Source organism: Rattus rattus, chromosome 9 (genome assembly GCF_011064425.1).
Source record: "Rattus rattus isolate New Zealand chromosome 9, Rrattus_CSIRO_v1, whole genome shotgun sequence".
Classification (NCBI taxonomy): domain Eukaryota; kingdom Metazoa; phylum Chordata; class Mammalia; order Rodentia; family Muridae; genus Rattus; species Rattus rattus.
The window spans coordinates 57,135,668-57,151,057 of NC_046162.1; the positions used below are offsets into that span (position 1 = coordinate 57,135,668).

Sequence of the window (15,390 nt, forward strand, 5' to 3'; positions counted from 1 at the left end):
GGATCATATGTTTAAAATAGTACAGGGCTGGGTGGTGTTTAGTGTACACTTTTATTTCCAGCACTCAGGAGGCAGAGGCAGGTGGAGCTCTTAGTTAAAGGCTGGTCTATTGAGTGAGTTCCAGGACAGCCAGGGTTACACAGAGAAACCCTATCTCAAAAAGATAAAAAAAATTTTTTTAAAAGTGAATAAATTTAAATAACTCTTTGAGTTAAACACAGGAACTTTTAGTTTATAAAATATTTCTTTGGAGAGAGATTGATTGAGAAAATATAAAAAAAAAAAATTGCATCCCAAAGCAGATTTTAGTGCCTTGGGAATAAAGTGAAGCTTTAAGAGAATTTCTGTGGGGATGGGATGGAGGCTGGCACATGCCGTTAAAGTTTAGGAATCAGATTAGCACTAGACTTGTTTTATTTTTTGAAACAAGGTGTCATGTAGCCCCGATTGGCCTCAAACACTCTGACCAAGGGTAGCCTTAGACTTCTGTTCCTCCTGCCTCCTCCATCTCAAGTGCTGGGGTTACAGGCCAGCAGGCAGCTCTGATAGGGTGCTTGGAGTCAGACTTAAGGCTTTGTACATGATAGACAAGCATCCCTACCCTCTACTAGACTTCCCTTAGGAACAATGGAAACTATAATAAATGATTGTTTAAAATACTAGGTGACTCTAATTTTCAACTTGGAATTCTGTATTTAGTCAAACCATGAATTTGTGTGAGAGTATAGCTATCTGTAATTCCAGTTCTAGGGTATCATATGTTCTTTATGGCTTTCAGGGGTACCAGGCACACATGAAATATACATATACACAGGCAAGAGAAATATCTATATACATAAATGAACATTTTAAAAGGTGAATACAGTTCTATAAGCAAGTGTTTAGAAATGAGAGTTAAAACCATTGGCTGCTGGGTGCTTTTGGAGAGTTAAGGGCACACTGGCTAGGTTTATAGATAAGTCTGGGGCTACTGTATCAGTTTAAAACTACAAACTGTTAGTTGATAAAACTAGAGTAATTTTAGGCTAGGCCTTGATGGCACAGGCCTTAAATCCCAGCACTGGGTGTTGAGGGGGTGAACAGCAAAGGTAGTAGGACCTGTTTGAGTTTGACGTCATTGTGGCCTACATAGTGAGCTCCTGGATAGCCAGGACTACATAGAGAGATCTTGTTCAAAACAACAAAATCAAAACAAGTAATTTTATGTGTATGAGTGTTTTGTCTACATGTATGTCTGAGCACTAAATATGTGCCTGCTGCCAGTGGAAGCCAGAAGAGATAGACAGATTCCCTGGAACTGGATCTGCAGGTGGTTGTGTGCCATGCGAGGGCTGGAAATCAAAACTGGGTCACTTGGAAGAGCTGCCAGTGATACTAACCACTGAGCCATCACCCCAGCCCTCATTCGGGGACTATATTCTCTCTTGCTACTGTGACAACGTTAGAAATCAATACCATAGCTTGGCATTGTGCACAGCTTTAATCCCAGTACTCAGAAGGCACAGGCAGGGGGATCTCTGAGTTGGAGGCCAACATAGAGAAACCATGTCTCAAAAACAACAAAACACACACACAAAACCAATAACAACAACAACCTCTCTCCCCAAAAATAGCACAAAAATTTTCTTTTTTACATATTTAAAATAATTGAGTCAAAACTTGTTAGGAAAGTTAAGTTGGCAGAATACTTTTCAGAATGTGTAAGGGGAAAGTATAGCCCCAGTACTGAAAATCAGCCTAGAAGAAAACAGAAACGGCCAGACATAATGGCATGGATTTGTAATCCTGGCTATTTAAGATGTTGGAATGAGATAATTATTTGAGCCAGGGAGTTTAAGACCAGGTTGGTTAATCTAGCAAGACTCCATCTAAAATAAGCGGCAAAAGCAAATAAGAAAACATTTAGAACTGGAAAAGAAATTTGCCATATATGAAAACATGGGATATAAGTAAAACACTATACAAGCAGCATATTTAGTTAAAAAGACCGAAAATTCACCAACTTAACATCAAGCACAAGTAAACAAAAAGGATGTGGATGTAGCTAGTGTTCAAACTTTCTGTCCTGCCCAAGGATTTGGGTTTAGTCCCCATTGCCACTAACAGGGAAGAAGAAAAGAAGTGTAAGAAAACAAAGGTTTGCTATGTACAAGAAGCCTGACAAGGGCTGGAGAGATGGCTCGGTGGGTAGGAACACTGGCTGTTCTTCCAAAGGACTCGGGTTCAATTCCCAGCACTTGTATGACTGTCTAGCAACTCCAGTTCCAGGCAGTGTACAAGCAAGCAGAACACTAGCGTGCATTAAATAAAATATTAAAAAAAAAAAATGGTAGGGCGCTTAAGGCCCTGGATTCAGTCCTCAGCTGGGGGGGGGGGAGGAGCCTGACAACCTGAGTTTGGTCTCCAAGACCACTTGGTAGAAAGATTTTTTCCTGCATGTGTGTACACACACACACACACACACACACACACACACACACACACACACACACACACACACACACACACACACACAGTGTAAGAACAGTTGAGTAAAAATGAAGGGTCATAAATATTAAAACAGGGGCTAAGGAGATGATCAGGTTGCTTCCACACAGTCCTAATATTCCAAGTTGGAGCCACAGAACTCGGATAAAAAGGCAGATGGGGGGTTGGAGATTTAGCTCAGTAGTAGAGCGTTTAAGGCCCTGGGTTTGGTCCACAGCTCCAAGAAAAAAAAAAAAAAAAAAGGCAGATGGATGGACCGAGATGGGAGGATGGCTCTGAAGCTTACCAGCCAGCTATATTGTAGTGCCATGAGGATCAGCCTATCCTGGGCAGCATATACATAATACAACAGTTCAGAACTAGACAGAGCAAACAAGCCTGTGTCTCTGCTACACAACCATGCTTTTTGGTTTGCTTCTTTGTTCACAGTATTAGGGACTGAACCCAGGGCATCATACGTGGGACTCCAACTTGATATGTAAGCCAGGCAGGTTTTGAACTTGTCTCTGCCTTCAAATGCTGGGGTTCTGGGGTATGCTATTTTCTCCTGCTCAAGTTTGTTGTATGTTTGCTTTATTGTTTTCTTTTGTTTGAGGCAGAGTCTATGTAGCTCTGCTTGGTCTAGAACATGGTAAGTAGCACACCATGTTGGCCTCAAACACAGATATCCCATGCCTCTCCCTCCTGAGTCCTGGGATTAAATTTGTGGCCAATATGCCCAACCTTAGCCCAGAATTGAGTCCCTATCCCCAACAACTTGGAGTTGAACATAAAGCTTACACATGTTGGACACATGCCTTCATCACTGAGCCACATTTTCACACCCCAAGCCCTGATTTATTTTTTATTTTTTATTTTTTTTTGGTTCTTTTTTTCGGAGCTGGGGACTGAACCCAGGGCCTTGCGCTTCCTAGGCAAGCACTCTACCACTGAGCTAAATCCCCAACCCCAAGCCCTGATTTATTTACTTTGATACAGTCTTGCTTAGTTTTAAGATTCATATGCTGTCTGATGAAATCTTGCCTTGTCCTCCTTAGTTTGCCCCTCAAGAGTGACCAGTTTCTTATGCCTCTAGAGACTGCCATAGTTTTGTAGTCATTTATATATCCTGAAACTTTTTTTTAAATAATGTTATGTATATGGGTGTTTTCTCTTTATGATTTTCTGTGCCTGGTGCCTGAAGAGGCCAGAAGGCTCGGATCTTCTGTAACTGGAGTTACACACAGTTGTGAGCTGCTGTGTGAGTGCTGGGACTCAAATCCCGGCCCTTTTGAAGAGGAGCCTGTACTCTTAATGCTGAGCCATCTCTCTAGCTCCACACTATATTATTCTTTTATTCCTGAGACAGGGTTTCTCTGTGTAGCCCTGGCTGTCCTGGAACTCACTCTGCAGACCAGGCTGACCTTGATTGAACTCACAAAGATCTGCTTTCCTCTGCCTCCCGAATGCTGGAATAAAGGCATATGAGCCACCACCACTAGGTTAGGCTGCATCATTTTTTTTTTTTTTAAAGATTTATTTATTTTATGTGAGTACACTATAGCTGTCTTCAGACACACCAGGAGAGGACATCGTATCCCATTGCAGATGGTTGTGAGCCACCATGTGGGTGCTGGGAATTGAACTCAGGACCTCTAGAAGAGCAACCAGTGCTCTTAACCACTGAGCCATCTCTCCAGCCCCTTCATTTTTGATAAATGTTAAAAGCCATTTCAAATAATACCAGAGAAATTACATATATGTAATATACTATAAATTAGAATAGTGTTTTTTATTCTGCTTCATATTTTATTGGAAATTGAGTTTAAACCTATAATACCTAATTTAATTTTTGTTTTTTTTTAAGTTAATAGAACAATTCTTTTTTTAAATGTATTGACGTTTGTGTGTGTCTCTGTGATGTGTGTGTAGAGCCTATAGAGATCAGAAAGCTGGTGCTGGAGGGACAGGTGCTTGTGAACCTCCTGTGACTTCAGGGAGCCAAGCTTGAGTTCTCGATGAGCGGCCAGTGCTCTTAATTATTGATCATCTTCCCAGCTATAGTAAATCCCACAAGTGTGACTGTATTAAATTATGAATATTGGGCCAACATGGTACCCCAGTGGGTAATGGCATTAGCCATAGAAACCTGGTGACCTGAATCCAATCCCTAGAACCTATGTAGAGGTAGAAGGAGAAAACTGACCCCATTCAAAAGAGAAAGAAAAAAACTCCAATAAAAATAAAACACCTTATTTAGAAGGTCTCTACCCACTAATAATAACAACACAATTTTAATTTTTAAATTATGAATATCTGTGATAATGTTTATTGGAAAATCTTGACTTCCATATTATACCAAAGTTTTCAGGATCAGTCAGTCATTTTTGTTTTAAATAAAGGCCTTGCCTCACATTTGTGAATTTGGAAGAGATAAAAACAACTAAATCTGGAGGTTGGGGATTTAGCTCAGTGGTAGAGCGCTTGCAGGCCCTGGGTTCAGTCCCCAGCTCCGAAAAAAAAAACAAAAACAAAAAAACCCCCCAAAAAAACCCAAACAACTAAATCTGAAGAAAAAGTTCTCTACTCTGATTCTTATCAGTTCATAGAACTGGTCTTGAGTGAAAATGGAGTAAATTCTGAATGAACATAATCTTAGGACGTCTTCAGTAGCCTTTGTGTTTGTCTCTTCAGACTTACCAGTACCAGTTATCAGCCAAGTAAAGCATCTCTGATACTGGCATCATTGTGAAATAGTGGTTAATATCCCATAATCACTGTAAGGGGTGAAAGCTTAAGAACAGAAACACATTGTTCATAGCATTTTCCTTTTATAGAAATTGATTTTTAGTTTTATAGCTTTTAGTAAGCTTATTAAATTACTTCAAGATATGTAGGTTTTGCAGTTATAATTTCCTAAACTTTCAACATTTATGTTTTTGATAGATGTTGTGATTATCTTAGTTGTTTAATTTTAATCATTATTTTATAGTTTGTTTCTTGCTTTGGTCTTTGTTCTTGTTGTTTTTGGAGAGAAGGTCTCATTTACAGCTCTTGCTGACCTAGAAGTCTCAACCATGGAGACAGGCTGGCCTCAAACTGAGAGATCTGCCCAAGTGCTGGGATTAAAGGTGTGAGCCGCTAGACTGGCTTTATGTTTTAAAAGGTTTACCATCCAAATATAAGTAGGTTGGTTATTGAAATTAAGTATCTAATTGAGGAAACAATGTAGTTCCTTATGAATAGGTGTAAAATTAAAGATCAACTGCCTGTTGGTTCATCATGATATTTGATAAATGAAATTTGCCAAAAATTCCTTTTTTGTCTAGTCACCTTAAAATTCCATTAATAGTAATGTTTTGTGATTAGTATTGTGTAATGTGAAACTAATTTAATAATGATTTTAAAAAATCTTTAACTTGTGTTTTGTTTGAATTTCAGGTAATTATCCTTTCCAATACTTTGTATTTTGTTTAGTAAACCACTCTTTGGAAGTGGTCACTGTCAGTATCTTGTTATGGTTTGATGGCCTTGGAGATTTAAAACCAAGTAAAAGTGTAAGCAGCCTTTCTTATTTAGTTATGAGTTTTAAATCCACTTTTGTTCCGAATAGGAGAAATTGAAAGACTTACTATGAATATGAGTTAGAATAGAGAACACCGTGACAGGGAAAGCATGCTGCCAGTGTCACCTGTGGGACATCACACAGTTCCCACGGAGGGTAATGAATTTTAAAAATTATTGTGTTTTCTTCGCAAAGCCTTAGTAATGTAAATACATTATCTGCTTTCAAAAGCACTAAATTCCTCTAGAAAATAGAGAGTAAAACACTTAGTTATTTTCTTACATTTTTGCATTAGTTATTAATTCTTTGTGTCCATCTTTAATAATTCTTTTTTTTTTTTTAAAGATTTATTTATTATATATAAGTACACTGTAGCTGTCTTCAGACACACCAGAAAAGGGCATCGGACCTCATTACAGATGGTTGTGAGCCACCATGTGGTTGCTGGGAATTGAACTCAGGACCTCTGGAAGAGCAGTCCGGTGCTCTTAACCACTGAGCCATCTCTCCAGCCCCCATCTTTAATAATTCTTATAGAGTCTCATAACTATATTGATACTTATTGTCCTACTAATCTGTAATTCTTGTTAAAAGAAAAAGTAGTCCCTGGAGTTTGGGATATGGCTCAGTGGCAGAGAACCTTTTTAGCATTATTCATGATGCCCTGGGTTCATCTTAGCACACACACACACACCAGAAAATATTCAATGTCCCTTGAGATATCACAGACCAGATGTCTGGTTTTAAAACTATTCAGATGAGCTTTAGTTAAACCATCAGTGTTGTCCGCAGCATGATTACTTATGCAACACTATTTTAGTGCTTACTTTGCTATAGGAGTCTAAAATTCTGTCTTAACTGTCAGAATCACTTAGTGACACATGAGAAAATAAGTTTAGCCACACGGCAGACACACGTGTTTTTAAGTAGAAGCCATGCCTTTTGTCCTTTGCCTCTTGTATAGACTTCCACTTGTGTGACTTTGAACCTTTCCGAAGAGCTAATTCAGTGTCAGGCATGAAATTTGACTTTAAGGCCATATAAAAATTTAATGTCAAAGGAGAAAAAAAATCATTGACAGTTTGAAATATCAGGATATGATAGTCTGGTATGATTGGCTAATCATTTTCCTCCTGTCTTTAGACTCACACACTCTAGATCTTGTTATAAGTAAACACACGGACAGATCAAGTCCAAAGTCAACATTTTTTCCAAGTACTTTATGTGTTGTAACTTGATCTGTAGGACGTACAGTGGACTATTTTGCCATGCATCTGAGTTCAGCTGCTGAATACTAGATATAGAATTGTCTTCATTCTGTTACTAAAAATAGCACTACTTTTTTTTTTTTTTTTAGCAAAAAAGTCACACATGGGCAAAACTGGTTTTGCTTTTAAAACAATAGGGTGCGTATTTAGGTTACGTTTGTGCTTAGCTTAGTAACTTCTCTCTCTAGTGCTCACACTCAGATGATTGAGTGAGCCTTCTATCTTAGTTGATCAAAATATAATTGCTCTTCCCTATAATTCCTTACAAGAATATGCAATCATTGTTCTATCTAGATCAAACAAATATTGTCTTTAGTGGTAGAGTAATTGGCTACATTTTGTGTGCTAACGTTATCTTAAAAAGGCTAAAGACGTGATGTAATTGACCGAGAACAAGTTGTAGGTGAAAGTGTTCTTGCTGCTTACTAGTTTAAGGACTTTCACTTAACATTTTTTCCCTTGATTTTCTCTTGTACAAAAGGGGATAATACTTCCAACTTTATAAACTATTCATAAACATTTTTAGAAGTCCCATGCACAGAAACACGGACATTTAATGTTTTTCTTTCCTATTCTTATCTTCATGTATTGTGGTAATTTGAGAGTTAGTGAAATTACTTTCTAAGCAGTCCCCCTAGATAAAACTTAGGATTAGTTTGCCATTCATATCAGTCAGAAGAGTAGTCTCTCCAGTGCCGAAAGGAGTATTTGAGAAAGGAAACGAATGCTTTGAACATTTGTAATAGCTTATTGAATATAAGTCTTGAGGGCATATTTTGGTACCTATGTTATTAAAATGTCAATAAAAAGATCTGTATTCATCTTCAATCACAGGTACAGGAACCTTAAAGATAGATTTTGTTGGAGAACTGAACGACAAAATGAAAGGTTTCTACAGAAGTAGATATACCACCCCCGCCGGCGAGGTGCGCTATGCTGCTGTAACACAGTTTGAGGTATGTATGGCTGTCACTAATGCTATTCTTGGCATTTTATTTTCTTTTATTTTTTTTAACACAGGTCTAGATTGCCCTGGCTGTCCTAGAACAAGCTTTATAGCCCAGACTGTCCTCAAACTCAGAGATCTACTTGCCTCTGTCTTCTGAGGGCTGGCATTAAAGGAGTGTGCCACCACACCTGGCCCTGGAATTTGTATTTTATATCAGGATTATTTCTACCAATATAAAGAAGATAAGTAGGGCTGGGAAGATGTGGGTAACTGTTTGACAGACTGTTCTGCTCTTAGAGAGTTTGGTGATTTCTAGCACCCACGTTGAGCAGCTGAACAAACAACTCTAGCTACAGAGGTTCTGACACTCTGTCCTTTCTCTGAGGGCATTTGCTCAAACCTGCATCCGTGTATACATACACTTAGTAATTGTGAGCAGAGACTTTCAGGAAGAACAGGAGGGAATGAGGGCTATAGGTTGGAGAGTGCATATATATATATATATTCATGTCTATGTATCAGATTTGCTCTTGTCGTTCTTGTTGTTTTAGGCCACATAGTGAATCTGTGAGCTTCCAGGGCTGCACAGTGCTACCCTACCAAAAAGAAACCAGAACCAAAATATACATCTACGTTTATGTCTGCACGTTTCTTTGCAATTATCCTGCAATCTTAACTACAGTACATCTCCACTTTTTTTCTTTTTAAATTGACTTTTCAGGGTGTTTTTAAATAGTCAGTGCAATAATCTGGTTCATTTCAACTCCTTCACTGCAAACCAGAGGGCAGGGGTTGTTTAATCGTTGCTGCCTTCTACTTATCTGTGATGACCAGGCTGTAAAGAAAGGTACCTGCTGCAGCAAACCTTGAACTCCACATAATCCTTGTTCTTGATCTTGGTGGGTTTGGCGTCCTCCCACTGGGCTATGAACAGAAAGTCTTTGATTTCCTTAATCTTTCAAGGCATGGGGCTAGATGCTGGCTACTGCACTGGCTTCAGATTGTCTTTGATTTCGCTTTCTTCCCTACTTACCAAAAACCTTACACCTTTGGGGTTTTTTGAGATATGATCTCTCTGTGTAACTTTGGCTGTCCTGAAACTCATGATATGAAACCAGGCTGATCTGAGACTCACAGAGATGGACTTGCCTCTGCCTCCCGAGTGCTGTGATGTCCCAAGGTGTATGCCACAGTGTCCAACTGGTTTTGTTGTGTTTTCTTTTTTTTTTTTTTTCTTTTTTTCTTTTTTCTCGGAGCTGGGGACCGAACCCAGGGCCTTGCGCTTGCTAGGCAAGCGCTCTACCACTGAGCTAAATCCCCAACCCTGTGTTTTTAAAATATTATGAAATTTGTCCTTTGACTGTTACGCGCGCGCATGCGCGCGCGCACACACACACAGCATATTTCTCTCTCTTTCTCTCTCTTTTATCTCCCTTCCACACACAACCCAGATATCTTTCTCACATTGTTGCCTTTTTGTTTTATTTGGTGACTCAGATTTTGTATATGTATACGATTTTAAACTTGTTTTTTATGTTTACATGCATGCGCACATGAGTGCTTGTGCGTGTGCAGGTTCAGGTGCCCACAGAGGTCAGGTGTTGGTTCCTCTGGAGTTAAAGGAAGTGGTAATGCATGGGTGCTGGAAACTGAATCAGGTCTTCTGCAAGAGCAGCAATACATGTGCTTAACCTCTGTGCCATTTCTGTAGCTCTCTCTAGTTTGGGCCAGGACTGACTGTGTGGCCGTGGGGTGGAGCTATCTACTAGAGCCTGGTGGGCTTACTATTTGGCACACAACTGAAAGCAGTGTCTGTTCCTCACCCAGAGTCAGTCTTTTTTAAAGGTTAGCATGGAGAGCAAGCAGGTGGGTTTTGTTTGTTTATTTAATTGATTTATATGTGTGGGTGTTTTGCCTGTTTGTATATCTGTGTGCTGCATGTATACAGTGCCTGCGGAGGCCACAAGAGGGGATTGGATCCCCTGGGCTCTAGTTATATGAATGGTTGTGGGCTACCATGTGGGTGCTGGGTCCTTTGGAAAGGCTGCCAGTGCTCTTAACCACCGAGCCATTTCTCCATCCCCTACTTTTCTTTTTCTGTTCTTCCTTCCTTCCTTCCTTCCTTCCTTCCTTCCTTCCTTCCTTCCTTCCTTCCTTCCTTCCTTCCTTCCTTCCTTCCTTCCTTCCTTCCTTCTTTTTTCCTTTGGAAGAGCAGGCAGTGCTCTTAAGTGCTATCTCACCAGCCTACCTTTTTTTTTTTTTTAAATAGTTTCAATTAGGACTTGGGTGGCACAGAGTGAAACTCTGTTTCAAAAACAACCAAGAAGGGTTGGGATTTAGCTCAGTGGTAGAGCGCTTGCCTAGGAAGCACAAGGCCCTGGGTTCGGGTCCCCAGCTCCGAAAAAAAAAAAAGAACCAAAAAAAAAAAAAAAAACAACCAAGAAAAAGAGTTTTAATTAGGCTAGACTAGCTAACCAAGGAGCCCTAAACTTTCTTATCTGTTTCCCCAGGACTGCCATTATAAATACTACCGCAGTCGAATTAAAGATCAAACATAATTCATCCTACTTGCTTAGTATGCACTTCCTGACTAAGCTATCTCCCTAGTCCCATTTTAATTTTTATAGAATGCTGTCTCTCTAAGTAGGTCAGATTGTGAGTTTGATGTGTAACATATAGACAGGCCAGTAAGTAAACAGCCTGTTTCACATTTCCAAAGCATCTGTGTTTATTCTCATTCTAGATAAAGAACAGAGTGCATCAGAGATTGGGAATATTTTTACTTATGTATTATATTACCCAACATGTTTTTATTATTGTATTGCTTATTGTTAATTTAAAATAAAAACCAGAGGCACTTTCTCTCATATTTTCCCTAATTTGAATCCTTACAGCATGGCACTAAATGGTCTGTGCTTTGGATTGTGTCTGCTGTGTTAGGAAAGCTGTTCATATTAAATCTGAAATGTTAAAATATTTTAATAAAAGCAAAAATATAATTACAAATAATTCTCATTTTTGTCATGATCTGCAGCAGAATAGTTGACAAATCATTGCTAAGGTGACAGTGGTAGCAACATTATGTTTACCGTAGCCAGCACTGAGCTCATTACCTAGAAGAATAGAAAGTAAATACTGGAAGCCTGGGGATAGAGATCAGTAGATGAGGCCTTGCCTGTTACACATGGGGCCCTGGGTTCTGAGTCTCAATCTTGACAAAAAATAAAAGGAAGGAAGGAGGTAGAGAGGGAGCTCAGAGGTTAAGAACACAGGCTAATCTTCAAGAGAACTCAGGTTCAGTTCCCAGCACTCACATGGCTACTCAAAATCAACTGTAATTTTAGGTCCATGGGATCTGATGCTCTATTCTGGTGTCCGAAGGTATGAGGCACAAACTTGGCATACAAATATACATGCAGAGAAAACACTCATTATAGTCAACACAGTTTTTACAAAAAGGAAAGAAAAAAAGAAGTAAAAAACTATAGAGTTGACTAATGAATGACAGCAAACCAGCAATGATTTCATGAAACAATCTCCAAGGTTAATTAAATGGTGTTTATATTTTCCTTAAGGCTACTGATGCCCGAAGAGCTTTTCCTTGCTGGGATGAGCCTGCTATCAAAGCAACTTTTGATATCTCGTTGGTTGTGCCTAAAGATAGAGTGGCTTTATCAAATATGGTATGTATGTGCTAATAAACTTTCACTAGTCTCTGGTGACCCTGCTTTGTTGCTTAAGTAGGATACATGGAACCACCCAGCATAAAGCCTACTACAGGCAGAAGCATCGTCTTTCAGCCTTTGTTTTCAGTAAGTCCTGTTTTCCTCAGTTGCATTCTGATGGTTTTCCTCCTCGAGGAAGAACTTCTCCTAAGAGAGATACTGGCAAGTTTCTTACTGTGCGGTTTTTTTTTAAGTCAGGATGCAGTGTATTCAAGTCTGTTCTGTTACTCACTTTGTAGCTCAAACTGGCCTTAAACATCTCTCTTCCTTCCTCACCTTCTCAGGTGCTAGGATGGTGTTCATGAGCTGCCATTTTATCTACTTTGTAAAATTGAAGGACATAAATTAATCATGCCTGTAATCCCAGCACTTGAGAGACTGGAGCAGAAAGGTTGCTGCAAGTTCAAGGCCACCCTGGGCAACATAATGAGTTTCAGACCGGCTGGGTTAAAGACCCTTTACCAAAGGCCAAAAACTAACAAAAACATCCAGCTTTGCCTAGTTACTAATGGAAAGAATTCCCTTGAAATGCCACTTTTTTCTTTTACATTACTAGAAAGGAACCCAATACTCAACAGGAACATTCATTTACATTACAGTGTAAATGAATCTGAGGTTTGTTTTTTAAATACAAATAGGGCTTCCTTGGAAGAAAGGAGAGTCTTACTTAAGAAACAGCTACCATACAGAAAAGAAAAGACACAAAGCCACTGGAATGTGTTGTCTGTGGTGTGGATCTCTGAGTTCCAGGCCAGTGTGGTCTACAAAGTGAGTTCCAGGAAAGCCAGGGCTGTTCAACAGAGAAACTGTTGGGAATTCCCTAAGTAAAGGTGAAGTTTTACATCTTCCAGAGCTTTGGGACACGGTATTTGGAATCTAGAACTCACTAATACTCTTTAAGATGTAAGATTCCATAATCACTTTTATTGATAATTTACTTTGTCTTGTTTCCTTACTTTTACTTGAAAAATATTGAGGACTTAAAAAAAAAAAAAAAAAGGAAACCTAAAACCTCCTAATGCAGGCCTGCATATGCTGCATGCCTCTGCATGCACATGGGAGGCAGAGACAATGGATCTCTGAGTTCAAGGCCAGGCAGAGCTGTATGGTGAGACCCTATCTCAAAAAACAAAACTGAAACAAAGTGTCCCAATGTTTGTCATGTAAACTATTCTGGAAAAGTTACCTTGTTTTTAAAGTAAGCTCTATGGTGTTTTAACATTTTGCTTCCAATTCCTTAGTGTAAGAACTTTCTCAAAAACCAGGGAAAGTGGCTCATACCTTTGATCCCAGCTGTGGATCCCTGAGTTAGAGGCTAGCCTGTCTTCACGGCAAGATCCACAACAACCAAGTGCACATCGTTACTAAGACTTTGTCTCAACAAAGGAAAGAAGAAGAAAAGAACTTGTTTGTTTGGTTTGGAGACCGGGTTTCTCTGTGTAGCTGTGACTGTCCTGGAACTCGCTCTGTAGACCAGGCTGGCCTTGAACTCTCTCTCTGCTTCTGTCTTCTGAGTGCTGGGACTAAAGGTGTGCACCACCACCATCCCACTGAAAGAAAATCTTCTAAGAGCAAAGACCTTCATAATATAAAAAACACTGATAAATTTGATTAAAATATCATTCTAAGAAAAGGAAAGGAAAAAAGTAATTATGCCTATAGATTTTTGCCTAGTATTTACTCTAAAATACCACTAAAAATCTCCTAAAATTTTTCTTGTTTTCTGTTTCTGTTTTCCTTTAAGAATGTCATTGACAGGAAACCATACCCTGATGATGAAAACTTAGTGGAAGTGAAGTTTGCTCGCACACCTGTTATGTCTACATATCTGGTGGCATTTGTTGTGGGTGAATATGACTTTGTAGAAACAAGGTCAAAAGATGGTGTGTGTGTCCGTGTTTACACCCCTGTTGGCAAAGCAGAGCAAGGAAAATTTGCGCTAGAGGTAAATGTCCTTGAAGAGGATTGTTCCAACAGTCTATAACTCCAGGTTGGGGAATTTACATTTCTGATCAATTATTAGTACAGTTATTTATGATTTAATGGAAAGTTGTTTTGATACTTTCATTTCACTTTTACTAGAATTTTGAATATGCCATCCTTGATGCATTAGCATTGTTTTGTTTTGTTTTTTAAGATCTGTTATATATAAGTACACTGTAGCTGTCTTCAGAAGAGGGCATCAGACCCCATTACAGATGGTTGTGAGCCACCATGTGGTTGCTGGGAATTGAACTCAGGACCTCTGGAAGAGCAGTCAATGCTCTGAACCGCTGAGCCGTCTCTCCAGCCCCCAGATAATGATCCAGAAAACACAAACGTGGGGTGAGGGTAGTGGTTTGTATTTAACAGTGTATGACGTTATGAGTTCAAACCTTTTGCTCTGGAGAAAAGAGAAAGAGAGAATATAAAAACAATTTGTTTTTCTATGGAATACTATGAAATTATATAGTTATTGATCATACCAGCTTATAAATGGGCTACAGTTAGGTCAGTGACAACATTTGTTACAAACACAGTCTTCAAAGGAAGTAGAGTTCCCTGGGATCAGTTTCTAGAAGCTTAAGATAGTTTGACTTAAAGCAGGTTTCCTTTGTGGATTTCTATGTGACTTACAATAAAGTATTCATAGGATGTTTTTTGTACTTTATAGGTTGCTGCTAAAACCTTGCCTTTTTATAAAGACTACTTCAATGTTCCTTATCCTCTACCTAAAATTGATCTCATTGCTATTGCTGACTTTGCAGCTGGTAAAGTAAATTTCATTTTATTGCTGAATTGTATGACTTTATTTGAATTTTGTAATTTTTGAGGAAAAGTATGCATATATATCAATAAATGTTTATTTATTTTATGAAGGTGCCATGGAGAACTGGGGCCTTGTTACTTATAGGTATGTTAATGACACATTACCCTGCCTTCTTTCAAATCACTGGTTTCATAAGGGCTTCACTCTATTCACAGTTGAGTGGCTTTTGCTTTATGCTTTTCTGCCTCTCCTGAGTTCCATGACTATTTGAAGCATGCGATGGACTCCCTCGCTGGTGCTACTGTCTGAGGGCACAGTATTTTTAAAGGGAGCATTTAGCACTTGTAGCATTTTTAGTTGTGTTCCTGGCTTGAGTTGTGTTTAGTGTGATTTCTTCCCAAGAGTTACATAGCTATTGCCCAACATGAGGAGCCTCCCCGATTCTGTATTTTCTAGGCAGATTTTTACATGGCTGTCAGCACAGTACAAACATGTGGGTTGCATAAGTTCTTAAGCTGAGTCTGTAAACAATTTTTCCTTCCACTTTCAGTTGCCTTTGGATGAGCTGAGATCTGTAGAGCCTGCTCAGTGTCCTTTTGGGACCTGAGACTGACTTCTGCTGCCGCTTTTTCCTGTCTTCTCTGATTAGCAGTCCTCCTAGTCACCAG

At 39.2% G+C, this 15,390-nt stretch overlaps 1 protein-coding gene across 3 annotated transcripts in view; it reads left to right on the forward strand.

The window, feature by feature from the left end:
• Positions 1-15,390, forward strand: part of Npepps (aminopeptidase puromycin sensitive) — an 86,995-nt gene that overhangs the window by 36,521 nt on the left and 35,084 nt on the right. For all 3 annotated transcript variants that reach the window (XM_032913936.1, XM_032913935.1, XM_032913937.1), the window contains 5 exons: positions 8,134-8,255; positions 11,824-11,931; positions 13,718-13,918; positions 14,627-14,723; positions 14,833-14,866. In XM_032913936.1, coding sequence (XP_032769827.1) covers positions 8,134-8,255; positions 11,824-11,931; positions 13,718-13,918; positions 14,627-14,723; positions 14,833-14,866 — 562 coding nt within the window. The remainder of the gene's footprint in view (positions 1-8,133; positions 8,256-11,823; positions 11,932-13,717; positions 13,919-14,626; positions 14,724-14,832; positions 14,867-15,390) is intronic.